Source organism: Rhynchophorus ferrugineus, unplaced genomic scaffold, assembly GCF_030347505.1.
Source record: "Rhynchophorus ferrugineus isolate W39M unplaced genomic scaffold, kcgeb_rfMv2 rfM3, whole genome shotgun sequence".
NCBI lineage: Eukaryota > Metazoa > Arthropoda > Insecta > Coleoptera > Curculionidae > Rhynchophorus > Rhynchophorus ferrugineus.
Genome location: NW_027472582.1, coordinates 59,649,863 through 59,670,614, shown reverse-complemented (window position 1 = coordinate 59,670,614; position 20,752 = coordinate 59,649,863). Strand labels below are relative to the sequence as shown.

General features: G+C 30.7%; 1 protein-coding gene across 3 annotated transcripts in view; it reads right to left on the bottom strand.

Moving 5' to 3' along the window:
• Positions 1–682: 682 nt before the first annotated feature.
• sens-2 (zinc finger transcription factor senseless-2) overlaps positions 683–20,752 on the bottom strand; it is a 98,852-nt gene continuing 78,782 nt past the window's right edge. For all 3 annotated transcript variants that reach the window (XM_076398957.1, XM_076398959.1, XM_076398958.1), the window contains one exon: positions 683–2,044. In XM_076398957.1, coding sequence (XP_076255072.1) covers positions 1,851–2,044 — 194 coding nt within the window. In that variant the 3' untranslated portion in view covers positions 683–1,850. The remainder of the gene's footprint in view (positions 2,045–20,752) is intronic.

Below are 20,752 nucleotides of genomic sequence, written 5' to 3'. Positions count from 1 at the left end.
GAAGCATTTACGTACAAACTGAAACCTCATAAGTAGCGTAAGAAATAGATGTCATGAAATTGTAGATTTTTATACACTGTTGTCTCTTATTGAGACAATAATCAATTAATGTTTTTATAACTACTTGAGCTATCCTGCCTCTGAAAAGTACCAACGCTATCGCAGTAATGGGTATGTTCTATGATTGAGAAGATGTTTAGCTCGAGGTTTTGTTGTTTTAATAAAAGTGATGCCCTGGAGTCAGGAAAAGCTTATTTCCTGCACCAAGAAAAAATTAACGACAAAAATATATTTTTCTTTATCTGTTAAAGGAACAAACTGGATATAAAGTAGAAAAGAATTCTGTTAAAAGTGCTTTGCATTTAAGAAGCCACTCAGTCTTATCCCATCTGGTTAATTGTGTGACTGAGATAGTTATTTCCTATCAAAAATGTACACCTTTTTCTATAGACCAGCATAATTAGAAATACATACTAACTCAATATATTATCTATGTTTTAGCATAGTTCAAATCCTCTACTATCGCAGCTATAGGTATAAATACTTTTAGTAAGTAATATGTTTTTCAAAACATTTAAAGATTTTTCAGTATAATAATGATCGGCATCCGAAAACAATAAAACAATTTTTTTATAAAACATATTTTTAACAATATAAACATATTTAAAATAAAACACAAATGTATATATTATATATAATTTTATTAATATTTTTTTTAAAGTGACCTCAGTTAAATTTGTGACAAAGAAAAAAATCGAAGCTCGTTACATACAGATATGATTTATACAATGTGCTTTACAAGAGCGGTTTGGTACACTTTACAAAACGGAATTTATACATTGAGAGAAACATCTAGTGACATTTTCTTTATACATAACAGTTTCACGTAGCAAAACTACCATTTTTATAGAATAAAGTTCAATAAAATTGTCTAGAATTATCGCATAAATAACTAAAAATACTTATATACAGAATGTACTTGGCGTAAATGCAATTTGTCATCGTTCTTTGGTTTAAATGAAACGTCACCGTAGCATACATGAAAATGTATGCCGAATAAAAGTAAACTAACATATATGTACACTGTACAAATATGAAAAATGTTAGTAAAATTCGCTAGAACTATGTTAATTTTTGTCACAACGTACGGCTTTAGAGAGAAACATTTTATTCAGTCAAGAATTCCAGTAAACTCATTGTTATCTTGATATGTAGTTTCTTTATAACTAGAAAAGTCAAAATTGCACATCAATAATTGCACAAAACAATAGTTGCCCTACCTATTAATATATAAAATTGGAAATAGAGATATCTTAAGGGAAGCATCAAATAAAGTGGAATATTTTGTACAAAAACAATCTATAAAAATGCGTTCGTTTCGAAAGAGATTAAAATAAAATTCTCGTAAATACTTAAATATGTACAGTACTATGCCACATGATTGGGGCATCTAACATCACAGATACATGAAAATATTTCTTTATACATTTTAACGACTGACCAAAATGAACAACGCAACACATTTGAAACATAATACTGAACGTTGGATTGTGTGAAGTAAATTAAGGTTAATTCGTCCAACAAACGTTCGTGAACGACGACCTGGTGTTGTCGAGGTCCTGCGTTGGCGCCTGCACCATCATACCCTGCGTCTGATCTAACAAACCTAACTGAGGCCTGAACAGGCCTTTTTCTACCGAGCTGCCCTGCGATTGGTTTCTGTTCGACGTGTTGGCGAAACTACTGAGTTGAGTATTGACAGAGAGCTGCATGGAGCTTGAGCTAGTGATAGGAAGTTGGGTGGGTGTATTCCCGATAGGAAGCTGCATGGAACCTCCATTATTCTGGCACTATGTGACGATAGGACGAAGTTCGGTATGTTGAGTTTCCTTATGACGACGGAGGTCCACTTTGCGCTGGAATGCTCTACCGCACAAGTCACAGGCAAAGGGTTTGAAACCGGTATGTTTCCTGGAATGGGTTATTAAGTTCGATGACTGGCTGAAGGCTTTTCCGCAGACAGTGCATTTGTGTGGTTTTTCACCTGAAACAAAAGAAACCCTTATTAGAAACTGAATATAAATATATTGCCGTCGTTTTGCCAGTTATATAAATTGTTTATTAATTAAAGTTAAATGGTCATGAGCAAAACATTAAATTAAAAATATTGATCTGTTATTTGTTAATTTTTAAAAAAATTAATATGAAAATAATTTAATGAATGAGAAGTGAATGGTTAATAATAAGCAAATAAATAACTCCACAATAAAGATTAACAATTTTTGTGTCTTATGTATTTGGGATTATATAATGACACGTAGAAGACCATTTCAATAAATGATCACCTGTAAAAACTATTCTATGATATTCCAAAGACTATTCAATGTGCTTATTGATAAATTCAGATGGTAGTCGGCTTGGTTGGCACAATAGTCAAGGCAATGCTGCTGGGGCATGGATGCAGCTCATTTTTACGAATATAATTATAAATGTCTTTATAAGTAGGAGTGGATAATCTGACAAGGAACAACTATCCCAGTCACGCCAGTAACCAGGCTTAGACCAGACGTCTTCTAGGATTGCCTCTAAACAAGTCACTGGTAGTGGCGATAGGATAGTAATACCTAGTCAATACCTAGCTTGAGATATATCGAGAAATGTAGAGCGCACTATTTTTTATTTAACAATAGTGCTATCCATTCACTCACTTTACCTTCACAATATAAAATCATTGTAAAATATTAATTATTGATTTAATTATCTATTACTAAGTATTTATATTTTTAATATTTTAAATTCTATATATATATATATATATATATATATATATATATATATATATATATATACATATATATATATATATATATATATATATATATATATATATATATATATATATAGTATCATATAATTTTGTATTTTTAATGTTGACATTTAATTTCTTCATTTCAATAGGCATCTTATAAATTGAAATACAATTCGTGAATTTCTGCGGACTATCATCTAATCACACCCCTTTATAGTTAACACTGGGCGTGAAAATTCTGAAAAAAAAACAAACAAGCCTAGTCTTACAAAGACATTTACTAAGTGGGACACGTTTAGAGTAATAATGCAGGAACAAATCAGTTTAAACGTAAAAGAGAACCGTTTATAGAAATACTAGATTTCCAGTTTGAATTTCGAAATCAACATTTGACAATCGATCAGGTGCACAGAGTAATAAAAGTTGTCAAAAAAGGCACTCGCAGACAAGAAATACTGCTCTGCAATATTCCAGGACTTCTCACAAGCTTTTGACAGGGTATGCCATTTGGAATTAATATACAAAACGAGTAAATAACTACCGCGGAACTACAGTCGGCTGCTGAAATGATATCTATTATGTTTTAAATAGCATATATTAAGACACAACTATCGTCCAACTGTAATAAAAAGTTTAAAGACATCAAATAGCATAATTTTGGTGGCGACTTCACGTCATCTCTGCAGGAACCATATCCTTAAATTGTTCATACAAAACCCTGTTCGAACCGCAAGTCGTCTATGTTTATGTTGCGCAATTTTTGATAAAATAAATCGATTATCATCCATCTGTAACTATTCCTTTTGTAACTCTGCCAAAACGCATTAACTGAAAATGTGCTTTGTTTGAAAAAAAATGTTCGAATGCATTTATTATTTATGTCCAGTGATATTATTTTGAGTAGCAATAAAGATAATTTGATATGAACTTGATTTCAGAATTCGAACGAAAATTTAGAGTGTCGCGGACATGAAGACTCTCAAAACTTAAATCTATTTTGGCTGGAGTCAATAACGAAAGAAACTGTCCTTGAAACATCTGGCGACAAAGTTATCATAGCAATATATAACATAGAAATAGAAATATATAATATAGAAAATATACAAGTAGCATTCAACAAGATCTATAAATGAACTAGATACTGCAAAATATAGACTAATAGCTGCAAATCTATTCAGGTTAATTTTGCATTGCGGCGAAATGACAAAATACCTAATTATATAACTTAGTGGATATCAAGTTCCTCAAGAAAAATCAGCTAAATACCTAGGCATGAATCTCTATGGTAAGTTAAATTGGAAATATTATGTTAGAAAAAAACATAGTAAACTAGAGTGAAGGGGAAGCAATTCGTACTGGTTGGTAGTAAGGTACTCTCAACTTGTCCTAAAATAATAGAGGTTGGTTTATCCGTTAATTATAAAGGCAAGTTAGACCCATGGAGTGCAAATATGAGGTTGCATCAAAACATCAAACCAACTAGTAATCTAACGCAGCCAAAACAATGTTCTACGATTAACTATGAATGCTTATCCCTATGTGATCAACGAACGATGTGCACGATGACCTCGAAATCAAGTGGATAAAAAAAGTGATTCAAGATTTCGCTCTAAAGCACGAAATAAAATTACTAAATCACAGCAACGTGGAAGCAATACTGCTTCTGGAAAATACGCAGGAAGTTAGGTGAAGGGAACCAAACCATATTGGCTACTTTAACATATAAGTGTATTTTTAACTTTGGTTTAAGTGCTTTAGTTTTATTTTAGTTTGAGAAATATTTACTAATGTATTAATCGAGTACTTGCTCTATATCACTACATAGTATAAAACAAAGTCGCCTTTTCTGTCCCTATATCCCTATATGCGCTTAAATCTTTAAAATTATTTTAAAATCTGTTTTTTCAATAGATAGAGTGATTCAAGAGGAAGGTTTATATGTATAATACATGCATAATATAGTAAGGCAACATTGCTAATTTTAGAGATTTTAACGTGATGTCGTAAATTAACCTATTTTTTTAGGCTTATTTAGCAATTAGCAAAAACGCTGCCTAACCCTACGAGTTAGATCAAATTAATGTACTACAGTATTGTACACCATAAAAAGGTCTACAAAAAAGTCCGCGATGGTATATGTTTTTATCTTTTAGGTATAACCCACATTAACCATTTTTATTGTTTACATTTTACGTGAGAAAATGGCTTATTTACGAAGCTATTTTAAGCAATACGGCATTAATCCTTATCGAATTAAGTACCTTAAATACAGCGTGCAATTAATATAGATCAATATGGTTCCTTACAGCACGTAAATTAAACAAATATTTTCTGAGATATTACAAATTTAAAATTTGCGTTTAAAAATGTGTAATGTAATAAAAATTGTATGAATTTAGATATTCCAAAGATAGCAGGAAATCTTCATAGTAAGTATAGGGGAAGAGGAATTGTTTTACTCCAAATTTAATGCGTGCAGGCCAAGGGCAATAATGAATGAACCAAAAATACTGGATCGATTTTAATCATGTTTTCATTGAGTGACATAGGCATTTATATTTTATGCCCGTGCAAAGTCGGAGCGGGCCGCTATGTTTTTATATACAACGTTCATATTTTTTCTGTAGTGTATTTAATTTAGTATCAGCATTGCACCCGTGCGAAGCCGGGGCGGGTCGCTAGTAATATTATATATTAATGCAAGTACAACAGAGGAGCAGTAATAAATTAATTTATAAAATAAGATCGTACCAACTATTCCTAACGTAAGATATAATTAATGTAAAAATTAACTTCTTGTATTAGAGAAATTATATTTTATGTTTATAAATATAGTGACTTTACAGCCTATCATCTTGTATTACTATGCATTTTTAATACTGAAAATTTACTCGTTTACTGACCAAATACTGAATTATCATAATTTATTTATTTATATATATATATATATATATATATATATATATATATATATATATATATATATATATATATATATTAGTATTTTTGAGTTTATATAATATACATTAATCGTGATTTAACGTCATACACCATTTTGGATCTTACCCGCGCCATGCCATTGATTTTCTTCGGCGTGACGTAACCCCAAAACCTTCAGACATGTTCGCAATCTGTCGACACACGATGGCCATATCTTAAGGACCGCTCTACGACTAACGTTATCGATTGCTATCAGTTTGTGGCGGCCGTGATTCGTTCTATAAGGCCCCGCCCGCGCCCTCTCGTCGCCATAGCGACGCGACGGACAAAGACGAACTTACGTATGCCGAGTGCGTCGGAACGACAACGACAATACGACGAAACTAATGAGGCTCTCTGAATAGCAAAAGAGATAAAACGGGCGAGTTTGCCGCGGACTTGGAAGGGGTTCGACGGGGATCGGGTATGTGGGAGTAGAGGCGTTCGGGGGTTGGTGGAAGGTATAGTTGAAAGACCGTCTAAAACATTAAAAGGTCGAGGCTGAAGACGGATTTGATTTTGTAGATTTTAATTTTATCCTTTATGGGATTTTGTCTGAAAAATCCCTCACAAATAGAATTTGCCTAATTTCTCTCCCGTTCTGTTTACAAAATAATTATTTATAATTTTTAAATATTTTCTAGGTTATATTCGTAGAGCGTAGAACTGAAATTCAAGCACCATTTCCATATTTCCTCTTTCATAATAAAATGAATCAACCAAAATGTTATTAAATTTAATTAAACCTGTACAGGATGAACTACCACATTAACCAACAAAAAAAGGAACATTAGAAATTCGTATTGTAATCTATTGAGCCAAATGATTGCAAAAAAAGAGCCAGTTTAAAGAAGAAAAATAAATTACAACACAATTAAAAAGACATCTACCCTACAAACAGTTAATTGAAGCACAAATTATATTCATACCCAGCTTATTCATCAAATTTAACTGCCTCCGATGCGATAAAAGGAGAGGTGATATCCGCCTGAGGCAAAATCATTTATCCCCTAAAATTTAACATAAAATTAATGTCTCATCTGGATTTCTAATAAAAACTGACAAATTATTTGGGGCTTTTATAAATTCAAATGTAAAAATTCTAATTGTTAATATCAAAATAAATTAATTCCTTAAAATTGTATTATGAAATATATTAAGTTAACTTGCAATAAAAACATGATGTATGCTACTGAATAAGTTAAACTTCAAACTAAAATCATAATAACAATTATTATACCCAAGAACTACTTACTACATATATTTTCATTAAGGAATTGTACAAGAAACTTGTTCATTTTTAAATGAGGCTAAAGAACGAAATAAAAATAAAGCGCGCCTTAGGGAAAAACTAGGATATATGGCTGATTTGACACTTTCTACGATCTTCTTGGAAAAATCACGAAAATAATAAAACAGCCTGAAGCTGGAGATGGGCCTGGAATAATAAACAAAATTAACCAGTGGTGGGGTTCTCACATTTATTTAATCGTAATCTTTTGAAAATTTTTTAATTTTTTTATTTTAGGTATCTTAATCAAGTAATATATTGTTGTAAGTCATTTATATTTTAAAAATGCATGTTAGATACAGACAAATCAATGTTAACAATAAAATAATACAAGGTTCACTCAAAACAGTTATAAATATATATTGCTGTTAAACAAAAAATTAGAATGTTATTAAATGAATAGTTCAATAAGTTTTGTCGTTCATTAAGAAAATTAGATAAGTTGGATTTTCAGCAAATAGGAATCTAATCAAAATTAGATTGAAGCTAATCAAATAATCAAATTAACCGTCAATCAGAAGTAGTTAATCAGAACTCACTGGTGGATGGAAATAATATTTTTTAACACTTTTAAAATAGAATTGGAAAATATTTTTGTTTCATTGTTAAATAATGTGGAATACCAATGGAATCTATAAGTTTTTAATCAAAACATTGTCCATGTATTCTAATAAGGTCTCTGCTCTAGATCCAATGTTAGTTAGTTTGAATAACCTATTAGTTAACCTGTTAGTATTAAACCTTAACATTCTACTAAAACACACGAATATGTATATAAGCAGGCTATCCTTGAAAATCCATGCTGATTATTACAGACTTATGAAAGGCAAAAGCAGCGAGACACCACTGAACTCACGTATATGATTTTCTTTCAGCACAACACCCTCGGACGTGAACCACCAGCAAAACATTGAAATCTACGAGCATAAATGTCAGTCTGCTGGGATCATCCAATCTGGAGAAACGTCTTGATTTATTAAAAAAAACCTCGACAGATTTAAACAAACCTACAAAGAATATTAGGAAAATGCGAAAAGTCATATAGGGTGATTTATGATACAAGATTAAAAGTATGTAATTGAAATTTTTCCTTTTTTATTATCTTATTCCTATTTTATTTGAATAAGTACAATATATATTTCCATGATTTTTATATCTCTAATATATAATTTTGATATTATCTAAACTTTATTTACAGTTATTAACTGTTAGTATTTCATATCACGTTAAATATGTTCAATTATTCTCAAAAATGAAACAATTAAGAAAATTATTACTATTATCTTTTAGTTCAAAAGTGTTACTGAAGATTTGTGTTTGAAATTTAAATGACTTTAAATAACATTAAAAAACATTTTAATCAGTACTAACTTAATTTATTATTAATTAAATAACTATGACAAACATCAATATATTTCACATCACGTTAAATATGCTTAATTATTCCCAAAAATGAAACAATTTAGTAAATTATTACTATTATCTTTTAGTCCAAAAGTATTACTGAAGATTTGTGTTTGAAATTTAAATGACTTAAGCAGATACAAGTGATATAAATATAAAGTCGTGGCATTGTGGAATAAAAAAGGCTAAAAGTGACATCATACAAAAAGCAACTTCGCTTGAACTTGAGATGTTTTATATTAATGGTCAAATACATCAAACTTGGTTCCTCTGACTTGGCTGATTCATCTAAACTTTCTTCATTGGTGCGTCACATATCTACGCGAATTATTTCCAGAAACTGAATAAACTTAGAAAATACTGAATTTTAAATAACATTAAAAAACCTTTTAATCAGTACTAACCTAATTTGTTAATTAAATAACTATGCCAAACATCAATATATTTCATATCACGTCAAATATATTTAATTATTCTCAAAAATGAAACAATTTAGTAAATTATTACTATTATCTTTTAGTCCAAAAGTGTTACTGAAGATTTGTGTTTGAAATTTAAATGACTTAAGCAGATACAAGTGATATAAATATGTAGTCGTGGCAATGTGGAATAAAAAAGTCTCTAAGTAACATCATACAAAAAGTAACTTCGTTTGAACTTGAGATGTTTTATATTAGTGTTCAAATACATCAAACTTGGTTCCTCTAACTTGGCTGATTCATCTAAACTTTCTTCATTGGTGCGTCACATATCTACACGAATTATTTCCAGAAACTGAATAAACTTAGAAAATATTGAATTTTAAATAACATTAAAAAAAAGTTTTAATCAGTACTAACTTAATTTATTATTAATTAAACATTAAAAAAGATTTAATAATGTTTTACTTGAAATAACAAACATAATACGCAGTTGTATGATAACCGCTTTTTTATAATAAAATCAGAGAACGAAGCAAGAGAAATTTTCAAATAAAAAAAAAACGAAACTAAATATCTTCCTAAAATGGTACTTTAAACAACAATAAAACAAAATAATTGTTATGATATAATTATAACTAATGCTATACTAATATGTTCCTATATAAAATCATAGCCAAATTTTTCTTTTATATGTGTGCAGTAGATATATGTGTAACAATTGTTAATTGTCTAGCGCACACAATAGTAATTATAACATATAATAATTATATATGCTATAATTCTTATATGTTATTATGATTTGATGCCCTGAAGTTTGATTTTAGTTTCCCAGTGTGCGCATGATGGCAGCACTGCGCTCGTGTAGCAATTGTCAGCTAACAACTTTATATAAAACCTCATTTGAAACTTGTTTTGTGCGTCATGTGTAAAAATGCAGAGATAAGAGATTCAACGTTTTTTGTTACGTATGCTCAGTAAACTTGCAAAAACCATGAAAAATCATGGAGATGCCATAGATGCTATACATTGTTTATTTTGTGGGTACCGAAATTGTTTTCTAACGTGTGCAGAAAAAGGCTGTATAAGTGATCACTTGGTGAAAACGTATATTTTTCATTTTATGTACTAATGTTATACAGACAACAGAAATATCATGTGGATGATTGCTACTTTTTCCCGATTAATAAAAAAAAATAGCACAATATAAAAATCCTGACGTGTCATTCGTGTCGAAGCCAGTTACACTTACGCATACTTATTCATTGCCAGTATAGTCAGGTATTAGTGCAAAAAATTACCTTAAAGCTTTCGTCTTCATCACCGGTTAGAAATAGAAGCGATTTCGTGGTGGAAAAAAACATTTATTTTATTAAGGAATATTTGTCGGACTTGATATTCGAGAAACTAATGACGGACGTAAAGTAACAACAAATCACCGGATTACGGATTAAAGAGTGTGTCTCAAAATACAATTCTACATTTACATCTTGATATCTTCTAGCAGAAGGCAATGCCAAATAAAAACAAACAACAATGTAATTAATTATAAATATTTTATAGAATTTACATTTGATGTATATCACCATCTCAAAACCCCAATAGTAATGTTTTTATTATACTAATGTACTTATATATACTAAGGTTTACTGTCATCAGCTTTGCTTATATGAAAAATTTCGATAATGAATTCTTGACTAAAATTAGTGCTGGGAACTATCGACTAAAAACGAATATCAACTGTTTAGTAATTGACTACTTTTTGCTATCCACTGTTTCAGGCGTTATTATTGGTTCGACTGGTTTTACTACTTTTCACCAGTGGCTGTTTCAGTCGACTGTTTTCAGTCGCTATTGTTAGTCCGGCTGATTTTGTTACTATTTACTATTGACTGTTTCAGTTGTGTATTTGTATTACTATTTTTGCTCTAGCTCTGTCGTCCTAGCCGTGACCTTGATATTAATGTACCCAATGTATGCATACATAGATTTATATGTAATATATATATATATATATATATATATATATATATATATATATATATTATATTATATTTTATTAAATATGTTTATGCTGTTTTATTAAATAGGCTATAACTTCTTAATATAAAACTATTCAACCGCAAATTTGAGATTTTTGTTTGCTTTTTACAGATTATATCAGTTCTATTGTAATGTCTATATTTTTTTATAGTATCTTATTTAAAAATAGCAATTAATATACGATAAAACATTTGTGTGGAATTATTCCATTCCATAGAAAAATTCCATTCCTTTTTACTGATCCACAGAACCTTCAAATATAAAAGTAAATCTACTTCGTTTAAAATGATATTATTAATTACATATGAATAGTATTCAGTAATTATTTTTGTCCTTTCCTTCTTTAAAGTTTTTACGTGAAGGAATATGTATATTTCCGTCTCGCTTATACTACCGTTGGAAAATATAAGCACATATAAAATAAACTGCTTCAAGCAATTACCTGCGTCCTTTCCTCTCTCACAATTACACATATAGGAAATGGTGAAAGATGTAAGAATCTTTGTCTGATATCATGAATTGAAAAAATAATAGTCGAACCGTGCAATCGATTGAAACTAGTAATTACTATTTTCAGTTTTTTGACTATCGACTATTTCGACTGTTTTCAGCAGCTTGGCAATTGGCAAATTTTATAAATCTAATGATTATTTGAAAATTAAAGGCTAGATAATCGTTGGTAATGAGAAAATAAATTTCCAGGCAAATATTTCCAGGTTTCTCCGTTCGGCGGTACCCCGGGGCAGATTTGGTCGCGGAGAGTGATGCCCTCTTCCAGCCGCATTCCGTTCCTTTCTCCGGATTGCGGAGCGGACAGGACATTCCGGGTGTCGAGGATTCCCACGATATTGGTCGAACCTCGGAGAGCGAGGAATTAATATTGCATTCCGCAATAGTCGGTCCGTTCCCGAACGTTTCGGGACTTGATTTACGACCTCCGGCCTGTCGTCATGTAAATTAACTGCCGGTGAAGGGTGAGTTTTTCGAATATCTCGCCTCGTTTTTACCGACAGAATTAGAATAATCGATGCGCATGTTCCATATATAAATCAACGGATTCTCTATATATTAAAAAACCGTATATGATATTTAAAATTAGGGGACTGTTACATTGTACAGGAAAATTTGGACGTTTTTCGAAAAATATTTGTTATTAAAATAGAAAGTTGATATGTTGTTAATAACCAATCAGAGATTAATATTATTAAGAGATAGAAGATAAGATATCATATATCCAAAACACACCGGACTAACTGATAAAAATTATTTTTGGCGAGATGTTTTTTTTATCAATATAATTTATTTTAATATAGATGAATTATGTTATAGCCAATCCTGGAGTAAGTAAGAGACAATTCAATAGGGCACTCTAGAAATGTTTTGCGTCGTCCACACGATTACTAGATTTACTACTTTATAACAGGTCAATTGTAAAGTACGCGGCTTGACACATAGACGGCGCTACTAGAATTAAATCCTTTTTTTTTTAATTAGCCCTAACGCTCAAAAGATGCGTGTATAAATTTGACAGCTGACGGATCATTAATTTATAAATTACAGCATTTTGAGTGAAGCAATTTTTGTTATTGTGAAAAAAATGGATAAAAAGGAATTTCGCGTGGTGATAAAATATTGCTTTTTGAAGGGAAAAAATACAGTTGAAGCAAAAGCTTAGCTTGATGCCGAGTTTCTGGATACTGTCACAGAAAAATCAACCATCAATGATTGGTATTCAAGTTTAGACGTGATGAAATGAGCACCGAATACGGTGAACGCAGTGGACGCCCAAAAGAGGTTGTTCCCGACAAAAACATTTAAAAAAATCCACAAAATGATTTTGAATGACTGTAATTTGAAATTGAATGAAATAGCAGACACTCTAAAGATATCAACTGAACGTGTACATAATTTCATTCACGAATATTTGGGTATGAGGAAGCTCTGTGCAAAGTGGGTGCCGCATGAGCTTACTTTTGACCAAAAATAACGACGAGTTGATGATTTTGGAGCAGTGTTTGAAGATGATCAAGCATAATAAACCCAAGTGTTTGCGTCGATACGTGACAATGGATGAAACATGGCTCCATTAATTCACTCCGAATGCCAATCCAACAGTCATCGATGTGAATTGCATTGAATTCGCTTCAAAGCGTGGCAAATGGCAAAAGTCGGTGTTCAAGTTTATGGCGTCTGCATTTTGGAATGCGCATGAAACAATTTTCCTTGACTACCTTGAAAAAGGATGGACCATCAACAGCGACTATTAATAACGTTATTGAACTGTTTGAAGGACAAAATCACCGAAAGACGACCGCATTTGAAGAAAGATATAGTACTGCTTTCACAAGACAATACACCGTGTCACAAGTTAGTGAAAACGATGGTAAAAATCTATGAATTGGGCTTCCTCGTCCACCGTATTCTCCAGATATGGCCTCCAGCGACTATTTTCTGTGCTCAGATCTTAAAAGGATGCTTACTAGAAAGAAATTTTCGTCAAACGAAGAGGCAATCGCCGAAATCGAGGCCTATTTTGAAACAAAGGAAAAATCGTATTACAAAAATGGCATCGAAAAGTTTGAGAATCTCTATAATCAGTATATGACCATTTAAGGGAATAATGTTGAATAAAAAAATCAAATTTTGCCAAAAAAATTGTTTTACTATGGTAGGTCGAGGACTTTTCAAATGATCTTTTAGTTCATTACTACTTCACTACTTTATTCGCCATACGTTGTATTTGATTAATTAGTTTAAATCTCAAATAGAAGCTATCTATAAAGAAAACATTTTGTTGTTAAAGTAGTTAATTCGTTCATAAACCAAGTTTGCGACACAAGTGCTACACGTTACCCCATGTCATCACATGATTAAACTCTGAGGCCTCGTTTTGTTGACCAATTAAACTTAAATTTTAAAACAAAATTAAAATAAAATATCTTTCCATTAAAATAAAGCAGATTTAATAATAATCATTTTCTATATTAAATAATATTGATCCTAATTTCGCCACAATAATATAGAAAATTATCTGACCCATATTATTTATATAAAAGAATGATGTCCAAAGTAGGAACGTGCGATTACAAACGGAAAGTAACTAGCTAACAAAAATTCCTAAAAAAATATCTGTAATTGCTAAAACGACTTGAATATATTAGTTAGAACACTGTTCTTAAATGTCTACAAAATTCTTCAAAATGTTTATGATTATAAGTGGAGGTTATAAACCGGCGAACATTGTAAATCAAAAGTCCAATTTGATGCGGCAACACTGAAACGTGCTAACGTCTTAAGTTTTGATGATGTGCATTAGCTGTTTTATTGAATATATCTTCTTAATATAAAACTATTCAACCGCAAATTTGAGATTGTTTTTACTTTTTACAGATATAATTAGTTTATATATCATGTATGAATATTTATATCAACTTCTCATTTAAAATAAATTATATTGTTTTAAAATAACCACTTGAAATTAGATTTAGTATATACAACGATAAAGTAACTCAAACTTGATAGTTGTCTTAATATATAAATTAAATCCTTCCAATAATAATCTAACGGTGTCATTAGATTTTTCAACACTAATTAGAAAAGTTGCTACATATATAACACAATTCATTCGTGATCTATTTTGAAGCCAGCGTGGAACTCTCTGGATCTGCAGATTCGCACAAAGAAATCAAATACTAGAATAATTCAAATATATCAAAATAATGTTCTTCGCAGCATTATTAACCCACCAAGTACACACAGTTAGAAAATAAATTAAATGGTTTGCGAAAAAATACCACGGGATATTACGTGAAATAAAAACTGTGCTACAAATGCTTAACAACAGTTGACCGAAGGTTGAAAAGACAAAATCCTTTGAATTAGTATAGTTATCTATGTGAGAAGACTATTTTTTTTAACTATATGAAAATATTACTGGATAACAAATATCGAGTTTTAATGTATGTACCATACGTGCTTTTCAACTAACAAAATTGTTAAATAACAAAACTGAAGACTAATTTTACACATATAATATAAATCAATCTAATGTTTAAATCAATCTATCATTCTGATATGTTATACCTATCAGCTATAACTTACAAGTATTAGCAATCTCGCATAATTGTACTTTATTATTTTGAACACCTATTTTGTTGGCTGTTTTATATTAACAGACATCTGTTGATTACTTTTAAAACAACAAAACATTGTTTCGTAAACTATTCTATCATGCAAAAACGCTAGGATTTCAATTATATCACCTTCAACTAAAGTAACCTCTCAAATTTCAAGAGAGGGTAAATAATCTAGTACTATATATAGCCCATGATATAATCTAACACTGGAATGTCCTTTTATATATTATTCTGATAAAAAAGCCCAGTTGTATCAACATTTACCTTTTCAAGTTGGAGGGCGAAGAAACTCGCAAACTTCAATAAGACGTCTGCGTCGATTCACGGGCAAGAATAACAAATCCATCTCAGCTTTCGCCGTGAATTCGAGTGCTCCAAGCGTCGAGCAAACTTTAATCTGCCCCGGGTTACTAACGAAAATATTTAGCCTCGGGAGCAATCTAAATTTGTTACTCTACAGAGACAGTAGCGTAGATCTTTTCGATTCTTACAATCACTGGATACTGTAATACTGAGTATTACTTCTGTTGGTATTTTAATCAGCAAACCAGCAATTACGTTGTAGTTAGATTTAAAATTAACCAAAAAGAAGTCTACTTATAATTACTAAATTCATCTTAATTTATACTGTTAAAGTTATTTTAATTAATTAAAATTCCCTTATTGAAAAGAGTGAAAATTATAATTATGTATATAAAAAAACATTAGTTCTGTTATATTCAATACACATTTTGAATTATAACAGTCTAAGATATCAGTTTTATATATATATATATATATATATATATATATATATATATATATATATATATATATATATATATATTCGGTATTCGAACATTTAATAGTTTGATTAATATTGCATTGCAAAACTCTGTAACTTTTTCGATATGCAATATAAAACAATATTTTAACTACGTTTTGACAGTTTAGATTTATCAACTTAAACTTTAGAATTACTAACTTTTAGAAAAAGAAGCATTATGTGAGGTATTACATATGGCTATATACTAAAAAATACAATTTGGCAAGAAAAAACTAATTCTGGTTATGTGTCACTAAATTAAAATTAAAGTTATCTTAAACTTAAGATAAGTATGACTCAATTGCGATAAAAATATATGTAAAAGGCATATTCTATAATATGATCCTAATGAGCCTGCTGCTCCAAGATTATTTTTATGTACTAAACATAAAAAACTATGTGTAGCTACTGTAAAAATACACAGCTAAATTTTAAAATATTAATATCTAATGTGATATGTATGTAACACTTTAGAAAACATAAAACACCTCATGGGGAAAAGTGATGAGAAGCCAATAAAGAGCAGTTACATTTGCCAAATACAATGTTACGATAATATAATCTCATAAAACAAATAACCTTAATAAAATATTTAATAAATTTAAATAAAATACAATTAGCTATGATAAGATGATTTAAGATTATTAGATTAAATACACTACACAAACAAGTTTAGTGCACAAACAAGTGTTGGTATTATATATAAAAACGTAACTATTTAAAAATAGGATATACATACAAAAACCAAATGATATGTATAAAATAAAATATCAATAACACCCGTACCCTCACCCCCCTCCAAACACGTCACTGGTAACGTCAGATTCGATTGGGCGTATCGAAAGCGGACGGAACTGTCTAGTGTTATTCCGGCCGGATTGCCCCGGCAAAGCACAAGTGGATTTTTCATTAAACTTTTCTCGAGACCGGTGCCGGAAAAACTTTACGATTTCCTCAACTTCGATCATAAAGTAATTGGGGTTCAGCTGTTTTGATTCCATTAAAACTGATTCCTTAACGAGAAAAAAGTTCCCGTATAGATTTGATCGTTTCCTCTTCCAGCGATCGAAAAAAAAAAGATTTAGTGAGGTTCGGGAAATTTTTGACGATTTTACGAACTGTGGTGGTTACAATCTTTACAACTCTTTGAGAACGGCTTGTCATTTAAATTGGATTTTAAAAAAGACATGAGGAAGTGTTCCAAAAAAAAATTTCAAGTTGACATGATAAGCACAATGAGTGTTAAATTCAGTGTATAGAGAGTCTAACCGTGGAAAAATGAAAATTGAATTTTCGATATTTATTAATTTTTTCTTTTGATTTGAATAAATCTGTTTCCGTCGTCCATCAAACACCCTTGTGGTAATGCTGCTCCATCATATCCCTATTGTTGTCTTTGATTTAGAGGATTTAAAAATTAAAAAAGTTAAAAAAAGAGTAGTACTTTTGATGGTAATAACAAAAACCTACGTTGTAAGTACTTGCTGTACTTGCTTTACTACTATAAACCCTATATTGAAGCAATATCATTGGAAATATTATGAAAGTTAGGAAAAAAACACCCAAAAACTGATCAAAAGCTTTACCCCAAACATCATATTCTAGAGATATAGCTCTATCCGACCTCTTATTTCGATTGACGAAATATATCTTTTCAGAACAGGTGCACTAAAAGAGATTTTTTCAATATAACTAGGACTTTTGTTCGAAATGCGTTTTAAATTAATAGCTAAATAAAATATTTAATAATAAAATTTCAACCTTTTAATTAATGAGGATTGTCATAATTCGTGAGAAATTATGACGAATTGCTGGGAAATAATTGTTCCGGTTAACTGAACGTCGGATATACTGAAAAGTTTTAGTGGGAATTGCAGCTCGATCAGTTCAAACTTTATATTGAGAATACGACGGTAGTTCGAGGCGGTCGGTGCAGCATATATACCGGATAATATTTCCGGAATTTCAATTTGGAAATCCCAAGTGGCGCAACCGAACTTCTAATGACGGCCGGTGATTTATGGCAGTAATAGAAGGCATTCCCGGCAGTTTATTATCGAGTCGGACGGGTATGATTCTTCAGATTTGGAGCTGTACAACGGCTTACGGGAAAATCGATTATCAAGCACACATTTTGTGATAAAATTGATGTCGACTACTTTAAAAATCAGTCATCATAGAAACTGCTTTATTTTTTAATAGTATTAATGATCTGATCTTTGGTGGAAAATATTTTGTAAACGATGTCCTTGAAGAGGATTTACTTAATGAAAAGCAAGTGCTACTGCGCTAAAAAGTGTTATGGTTAGGCAAATATGATATACGAAGCCTTCTTGCTATTTAAGAGGTTGCATATAGATTTTAATGGGTTTTACATTTTGCTGATCATGTTTTAAATTAATGCTGTTGCGTTTTAGCTGCTACTTTTAAGCTGGTCTCAAGAAAAGGAATTGCAATAAGTGGTAATACATTTATGTCATACAATTTCTACTCTTTGGTGGATTCTTCGGATGATTATGTGGTTTTTTGTTGTTGTTCTAGTTAGCTCTATCAAAATGGTTCCCTTTAACACCAAATCAGTACTTGCATGACCTAATCAATGGAGTATTTATATTTATCGCAGGTTTCCAATTCAGTCGTTAACGACTGACTTTTAGTTCAATAGAAAACTCACTACAAGAAATGCTACAAGAAATATAGTACTTCCCGCTAACGGTGTTTTTTTGGATTTATCAATTCATAGAAATATTTTGTTTGATTGATACTTTTTGCTTTTATGTAAAAATGACTATGATGATTAATATGAAAATCTTCATCTCATAAAATTATTTTACATATAGAAACATCAGTAAAGTTACTAAAACTACAACATTTTTTACTAGTTTATTCTATTATTCTATTATAATATTATCAAAACAGGTGAAATATATTTAAAACAAATCTACAGTATTATTTGTCCACAAAAACAATTATTTCCGAATGTTTTCTTTTAATTGCTCTTTGTTAATTTTAGATTATTTACCTAACAGTTAATTAGAATTTACAATTTAGTTACATATAATTACAGACTACAAGATCATTGAACAACATCAACATTTCACCGAGTGATACGCTAATATTACAGAAAATTTAATAAATAATTTATTTAACGATATATTTCCAAATAGACCAGTGGCGAGATTTTATGAAGTATGTCCTTCTTATTTTAATTATGTTATATATCATTCTTCACAAACTTCGATTATGGAGTGATTAAAATAAATATTTTGAATTTTCTTGCCAAGAAGTAATAACAGAAACCACGAAGCTCTTTCAGAATTTATTATGCAGAGTATCTCACACATGTTACATCAATGATAATATAAACTCTTGAGATGATTACATAACAATACTCTGCCATGCTCTGCCACCATCGAAAACAGGTTATTAATACACTTGAATGATCCATGATGTATTTGTTTTGGTCTCTTGTTTTACAAGCAACTAGCATACTTCAAGAAAGCCTAACAGACACTCACAAACATCCCTCTTTAATGGCTGTTCTGAAGCTCCGAATACATTCAAGAAAGACACAAATTATTTAATAACCTACGCAAGAAGCAACTTGTAACGCACATTTTGTATTGTTATCGTTCAATGAATGTAATTGTTAGTTAAATATTTTCATTACAATTGCGGTATATGTGTCAACCCAAATGTAATTAGTTGGCCAATGCGTGCAAAAATCATATTAGTAACAAAATCTTAATCCGAATAACAGGTCCTGATTCAATTAATTTATATTTACCTGACTGTTAATTAGAATTTACAATTTAATTATATATAATTGCAGACAATAAGATCATTGAACATCAACATTTCATGGTGTGATACATTAATATTGCGGAAAATTTAATAAACGATAATTTATTTCCCGATATATTACCAAATAAAGATTTATTGGACGAATTAACGACTGACGGAAGCATTATCTCCGATAATGCACTAAACTGTAACGATTCTATTAAAGTCAGACACAATGATGACACCACACGCGCCCACCGCAACAAAAGAAGGACGGACCGAAGCGTGAGAATTGTCTGGATTTTCACTCGATACTAATGCAATTATCGTTATGGCTTCGGCCATCCCGCACCCTGAAATTCGAACCTGGGGCCACGTGGCCCCAAACCCCTCGCGGACGCTCCGTGTGTGCCACTCGAGTACCCTTTAAAATCACTCGCACAGGCTCGTATCGTTAATTCAATTTAAATCTCATTGAAAAACCGGCCCCGATCATAAAATGCACTTGCAATCACGATCTCATCAGCTTGATAACTCTGCTTTTTAGTTCCCTACGATGTATCTTCAATGTATTAGTGCCTAAGATAAAGTGTTACCCTTTTTTGCAAATAGAAAAAACGTCTTTTAAGTTTGAATCATTATCATCACTACTAATCATCATTAGTTCACATTATTAGGTTTCATTAGATTAAAAAAATGTATTTTTTGTGTAGATAGGCTAATTTAAATATCATAAATATATAAAAATACTATGATATATAAAAAATATATTTACAATACGGAAAATAATATATTTAAGTTATATATTTTTGTTTAAAATATAAACAAAAAATATAGTCAGATGCTGTCATGTAAATAGAAGAAAATTAGCCCCCCTTAAGCAGCCACTTGTTGGGGAATGAGTTAAACCTGCTAAAGGGAACAATATTTCTTCAGCTTCTGATGAGTTCGAAGTTTTGTTATGTGACACATTTTTCTACTTGGATAGTGTTGGAGGATAGTAAAGTCTGGCTTCAACTCCATTTTTAATGTCCGTGGTTGAACTGCCTCTGTTCAAAAAAGAAAATAATAAAATCATCATCT